Source organism: Hippocampus guttulatus, chromosome 10 (genome assembly GCF_054856545.1).
Source record: "Hippocampus guttulatus isolate MCC_2025c chromosome 10, RoL_Hgut_1.0, whole genome shotgun sequence".
Taxonomy (NCBI): domain Eukaryota; kingdom Metazoa; phylum Chordata; class Actinopteri; order Syngnathiformes; family Syngnathidae; genus Hippocampus; species Hippocampus guttulatus.
Genome location: NC_141270.1, coordinates 9328611 through 9334849, shown reverse-complemented (window position 1 = coordinate 9334849; position 6239 = coordinate 9328611). Strand labels below are relative to the sequence as shown.

Genomic DNA, 6239 nt, shown 5'->3' with positions numbered 1-6239 from the left:
TAGCTAAAAATGTTTAATTAAATTGCAGGTCAGTATTTACATAAAAGAAGTCACAGTACTACTAAATATTCACATCCGAGGTAAGGTTCACTGCTGTTCAAGTCTTAAGGCACCACCAATAAATGAAGTCAGAGATTGAGGTCACGCATGAGCTCACTCGCAGGTCCAAGTGAAAACCCGGCCCCAGGCGTCACCTGCCAACAGTGTTGCATGGCTCCTACACAAAGACATTTTTGGAACAACTAAACATGAATTAAGTCCACCGGTTTCCAGTGTGTGTCATTATGTGAATACCTGGACATGGCCAACGCTGTGATAGCGGGATTAGTTTTGCTGCGACGCTGCAACGCGGCCTGACTTCTGTTCAGTTCCCGACACAACACCAGACGTCTCTTCCATCGTTTAACCTGCTGCGGGCCGTTCGCTATGGAGACATCATTGCAGCATGAACTTGAGTGTTATGATAATAATCAGCATGTGCGACTCTTTCAGTATTCAAATTATTTCTCAGTCATCAAAAGGCTGCCAAATTGTGAAAAACACTCAAATATGAATGTTAAATGTTACATTAAGAGTGGTCTTGGAGTCATTTAGCCAGCACAATGCTCAAGTGAGGTGAAGTAGGGCTGTAACCAACCAGCAAATGCCAAATTGGATCTGGGTATTATTGCTTTCTAAATTATACACGCACACGAACGTCAGCACATTCACTCATCAGTCTTTACTGCTTCTATGTTTAATAACTTTATAACAACATCCTTCCTGCTAGCCGTAACACTAGCGAGGCGATCTGAAAAAGCTCACCCACATCGCTCGGAGAAGAGCGCTTAAAAAATAATCATCTCACACTTAAGGATTGATCTAATTAGAGGCGTGTTTTCCTTGTGAAACTAAAAAAGTAAAAATACGTTTGGCGCAGTTTTCCACTCGGCTATAAATAGATCTGTATCGGATCGTAAAGCAAGCAGCATTACCGGCGCTCTCTGTCAGCGCTGTTGGGTCTCGCCCTGGGGACACGAGCTCTTCTGGAGGGCCAGTTAATTGTGTTCCGGTGTACTCTCTCCTCCATATCTGTGTGAAAGACACATAACGAGTAGCAAAATCAGACATAATTCAACATAATAGCAAAGACACGCACACGCGGCGGGGGTACGCGCACTCTCCATAACTCAAGGTAATAATAAAGTAATAATACCAATTGTGAGCATGTGTTGGCATTGGCACCCGTTCCCCGGCGAGGGCCTAATTTAAGAGTTTGCGGTTTGATTGCAGCAAGGCAGCATTATGCTTATATGAAACATGCACAAACCCATATGCTGTTATTATTACTGTGATGGACACCAGGTTGCAACCTGCGAGGCTAAGCGCAAAGTAATGACATGCATTCAAACACTATGCAGTCGTACACTCGATAAAGCAAAACAATAACCTCTTTCTTGCACCTGTTAGTGCCACAAAAAGTGCAGTGGTTCTCAACTGGAGCTGATTGAAACGTGTGGCCATACGTTTGTGCAGATGTTATATTTCGTTCTTTTACGATATTCAATTTTTTTGTACAAGCAGTCGTCATGTTTGTCCTTAAGTTTGTTCAGGTGATCTGAAAGGCACTTTGAAAGTGATTGTTTCAAAATATGATACGATTTTAAATTGTTCTTCATTGTTCTTCTAAAAGAGCTCACCCGTATGATGCCATCGGCACAGCCGGTGGCCACAACATTCCTGGCATCCCACTCATGTCGCTGTGTGAAGCTGACACAAAGGATGTCAGCACGAGGCCCACAGGAGGAGTCGGTGCAGGCCAACAGTTGACCCTTCATCGTCCACAGGTAAAGCAAAGGCCCGGCACATGATGCAATTTCACCCTTGGACAGAGCATTGTTGCGTTAATATACACAAAGCAGTCTCCTTTCCTTATTCCGTGAAAGATGTGAAGACATGACAGCACTGAGCCAAACGCAGTAATGATGAGATTCCGGTCAGACTTACTGTGAGTTCATTTATAGCCACTGCAGAGATGCTACTTGTATGTCCCACCAGCTGCGTGATGTAGCTGAGCTCCTCCAGATCCCACAAAATGCACGTGAGATCACTGGAGCCGCTCACGACCAAGCTAAGGGCCTCAGACGCGGTCATGCAAGTCACCACTTCAGTGTGGCCGTACAGCGGCTGTGGGTAAAAAAAGGATATAAGACAGGTTGTTCCCCGAAAAAATAAAAATCTGACATACATTCAAATTGTAATAAACAAAATTGCTCAAAGGATGTCAACTTTGAACAAGACGTGTAAAAACAAGCTACATTTAAAGTTAGTTTAAGGTGATGCTTTTTCTTTTTATTTCTAAGATGAAGAACGGTATTCACCAACATTGAAAAATGAAAAATTTGACCTAAAACATACTTGAATGCAGTCAAATGTAAGTGTGCAACAACCTGGAAAGCAGATTTAAGAAGCAATTTATTAAATCACGCTTTTTTTGAAAGAACATTGACATTATTACAATTTATGTCAAGTGAAACTGGAGCTGAAAATATATTGAAAAAATATACAATGGGGAAATTCAGAGCGACAACAAGAATGTTCATGTATTTTTTTTTCTCAAAAAACATGCAGGCAGACTCACCTGTCTGAGTTTCATGTGGGTGACTTTGTCCTTGTTGATCATCACATCCCACACACAAACCACGGTGCTGCTTCCTGCAGTGATGACGGTCGTTGGGTTGGGACAGACGGCACACGTTGTCGGCCCCCAGGCACATAAACTCTCGCACACAGCAAATGTCTTGACATGGACACGCAAACAAAGACATGATGAAGCTGTACGGCACAAAAAAACAAATCTGCGTCCCAAATGACCTTTTCAGTGGTATAGCTTCCAAAGGTGCAACTGTTGTCGGGGAAGCCCCAATTGAAGAAGCAACTCAACGATGGGGACAGGAGGAGTCGGTTACTCTCCAGGATCACCACCTCTTTTTCCAGACACGCTATTTGACCCACTGGACCTCTTGGCAGTTCTAAAGAAATATCATCATGTTAAGTGACTGTGAGTGCAGCATAGCGCAGCAAGAATTTACTTCAAACATTTTTACCTACATGCTGTTACTTAAATCATCAAACTCCAACTTAAAAAAAAAAAGAATCAAAATGTAACCACCTTGAGGCAGTTCATGCATGTTTAGAATAGAATTTGGAGAAATCATAGAAAATGGTAGTTGGCAGATTACACCTAGGTTTAGTTATGTCCTTAGCAGACAGTTGCATGTTTGTATGTGTGTGTGTGTGGGTGTGTGTGAGTGTGTGAGAGAGAGAGAGAGAGAGAGAGACTACACACACACACACACAGTGTGCAAGAGGCTGTAATTGTTCCTGTAATTGACCTATCTGTACAGGCACAAATCATTACTTCCTGTCACCAGCTCTGCACGGAAAGTCCCCAGAAAGAGGCCAAGTCCCGGCATTCCTCCTCCTATTCATCTCTATCTGCTTATTGATCAGATCAGACACTCTAAGATTTAATATGAAATGTAATATGCAGGAATCTCTCCCTGAGCATTTGCACATTCATCTCCTCTCCCTCAGTGGGCCTGTAGGGATATTCAGATTATTAAGTAGAGCTCAGCAAAAGAGTCATCTCCATATCGTCGTTCGCCGATGGCGCCTTCCGCCGCGTCCATAGTGTAAATTAAAATATGGATGCTCTCGCACCATTGCAACGATCCCCCGGAGACGGCGACACGTCTTGTATACAATAATTGGCGTCAAATGGTGTGAGATAAAATAAATGCGGGGAACAACACAAAGTGGGAGCAGATGGAGGTGACAATAATTGCATGCTATTTTCTGGATTGTATATTGGAGTCACTGCTTTCTTGAGAGTGGATATGGAATGTGACAGTGCCCATGTCAAAAGAGCCGACTTTTCGGATTGGAAAAACACCATGGTCAATCCACCAATCAGTTCAAAACATGATTTTGAATAAATGATATAACAACCACATTGAGTTCCGAGTGGATTCATGTCTGCACTCTGACTGGGCCATCACAAATCTAGAATTATGCTCTGATTGGTATTTGTAAGAACAGAAGTCAAACCAATGCTAAAGCGTTGGTTAGAGCGTCTAACTTGATGGTTGATAAATTATAATTAATTAATCTAAGCTTAAATGCATTGATGTATACTTGTTTTTACTTTACAAGTATTTTGTAATTCTTTATTTTGAGTACATACATTTATCAGTCACTTAAAATAATTATTTAATACTGACTAAAAATAAATAATGAAAAAGTACATTTTAATGAACCAAATTTAGCACATTTTAAATGACTCTTGTAAATGCTTGGTGGTCCAGAAGAATGCAATGGAGCAGGCAAACATGGCCCACCGGCCACACTTTGCCCACCTCTGCTTCAAGCGTACCTCTAAAGGGTTGGGCAGTCGTCTTGAGTTTGTCCAGACTGAAGAAAAATGGAGTTGGATGAGGTGGCGATGGCCCTTCTTTCTTTGGATGGGGTTTAGTGAAGAGCTATGGCAAGGACACAAGGGGTTGCTTTAATTTAAAGAAAATGAAATCGGGTGACCGATGCAGTTTTGTTTTGTTTTTTACCTGTTTGGGAATCTGGCCAAAGTTGCTGACATATCCCAAAATTGTGCTCTTAATGAGTGGATCCCTAGCCTCTTGATGGCCTCTCGGGGCATAAAAGTAAGGATGGAAGGTGTTGACACTTTCGAGAGCAGCAGGGCCTTGTTGTCGGTACCCAAAGATCAGGTCAATCCACAAGTGGAGGTGTGAACTCACGTAGTCACTTTCCAAGGCCTGTTATAAACAAACACATTGGAGTTTATTGTTGCAAACCACTACACTGGCATGCAGAGCGCCGTAATAACAGTGAGCCCAAAGTCATCAGTCAAACTTTTAATATGAGACTATAGCACCACTTGTTTTAGAATGCACAAGTAGTAAAAAAACAAAACAAAAAAACCCACTATGATTTTCGCAAAGTCCATTTGAAAGTGAGATGCTGCATAATTATGAGCATACCACCATGTTGGCATTAAAGAAAGATTTGTCCAGAATTAGCCAAAGATTGTTTTTGAAGAGTTAATAAGGAAATGGAGGAGTTAAGGACCTGCAGGATGCTGGCAAATATTCTTAATAATCCCACCCTAGAGTAACAGGGGGAGGGAGGAAAAACTCATAATGAGGATATATTGTCGTAATTTAATTTGTGTACGGAAGAAAAAAACAATCTTCAAAAGTCACTAATTTCATGAGCATAGTTCAGTAGATTGTGCCATGATAACAGTCAAGATACCCGCAGGATAGATGGAACAAGGAAGAATCAAGAGCAAAAAACAAAGAGCAGTAATCCATCTGAGAAAGCAAAGAGAAGCTCGCAGACATGGTGCATTGAGGAAAAACAGAAAGGCCTAGGTTGTGCTGCAGATACGTTTTTGTTGAAAAGCAAGAAAAGTGGCATGAGACACAATACGAGGATAAAACGGTACGTCTCAACAAATAAACAGTGTTCTCAACACTATTACACGGGCCCCCTCTTGCAGTGAACCATTGTTTCATATTTTAAAACGGCATGTTGTGAGTTTAGCTATGAATAGCAATAATAGGTCTTATGGGAAACCTCCTCATAATGTAATTAAATGGGAGTGTAAGGGGGTGAGGTCACTGACCTCACGCTGGATTCTAATGAACTCCTGAGGGTCATCTTTGGCCCATGCCGGCAGCTCCACATCTCCCAGAGCGGTTCCGTCCGCCATGCAGCCTAAAGACGACGCAGAGGAAAATATGTGCTATGATATCGTATTCTAATATATGATATGTGCAGTGTTATTTGAATATGTATAAAAGGAGAGCTTTTTTGAGGCAGACCCAGCTGCATGTGGTTGGAGTTGAGCAGAAAGTCTGGCAAGTAGTAAAACTCCGGAGTCAGCTCTCTGACGTCACTCATGTTATCTCGGGAGGCCGACTCCCACTCCTTGTTTACACTATAAAACATCCGCTCGGGGATATCAAATCCTCCCTGTAAAAAGAGAAGACAGATAAAGTGAAAAATTGATGTAATGTTCCATTCATCCAGTCGTCAGAGAAGAGAACCTCACTGCAGACAAAGGAAGCTTTTCATGCTTCAATAAATTCCTATAATCTGTGATGAAAATCTCATGAGAGGGAATGCAATTTAGAATAAAACAATTATTGAAATGAATGAAAATAGCTTATGTATTGATA

At 41.8% G+C, this 6239-nt stretch overlaps 1 protein-coding gene across 1 annotated transcript in view; it reads right to left on the bottom strand.

The window, feature by feature from the left end:
• The window catches only part of wdfy4 (WDFY family member 4), a 38740-nt gene continuing 32501 nt past the window's right edge, over positions 1 to 6239 (bottom strand). The window contains exons 54-64 of the mRNA XM_086122093.1: positions 5883 to 6033; positions 5684 to 5775; positions 4602 to 4811; positions 4415 to 4520; positions 2854 to 3011; positions 2621 to 2779; positions 1987 to 2166; positions 1680 to 1862; positions 975 to 1071; positions 295 to 424; positions 1 to 217 (exon numbers count right to left, since the gene is read on the bottom strand). Of these exons, the coding sequence (XP_085978219.1) occupies positions 154 to 217; positions 295 to 424; positions 975 to 1071; positions 1680 to 1862; positions 1987 to 2166; positions 2621 to 2779; positions 2854 to 3011; positions 4415 to 4520; positions 4602 to 4811; positions 5684 to 5775; positions 5883 to 6033 (1530 nt within the window). The 3' untranslated portion in view covers positions 1 to 153. The remainder of the gene's footprint in view (positions 218 to 294; positions 425 to 974; positions 1072 to 1679; positions 1863 to 1986; positions 2167 to 2620; positions 2780 to 2853; positions 3012 to 4414; positions 4521 to 4601; positions 4812 to 5683; positions 5776 to 5882; positions 6034 to 6239) is intronic.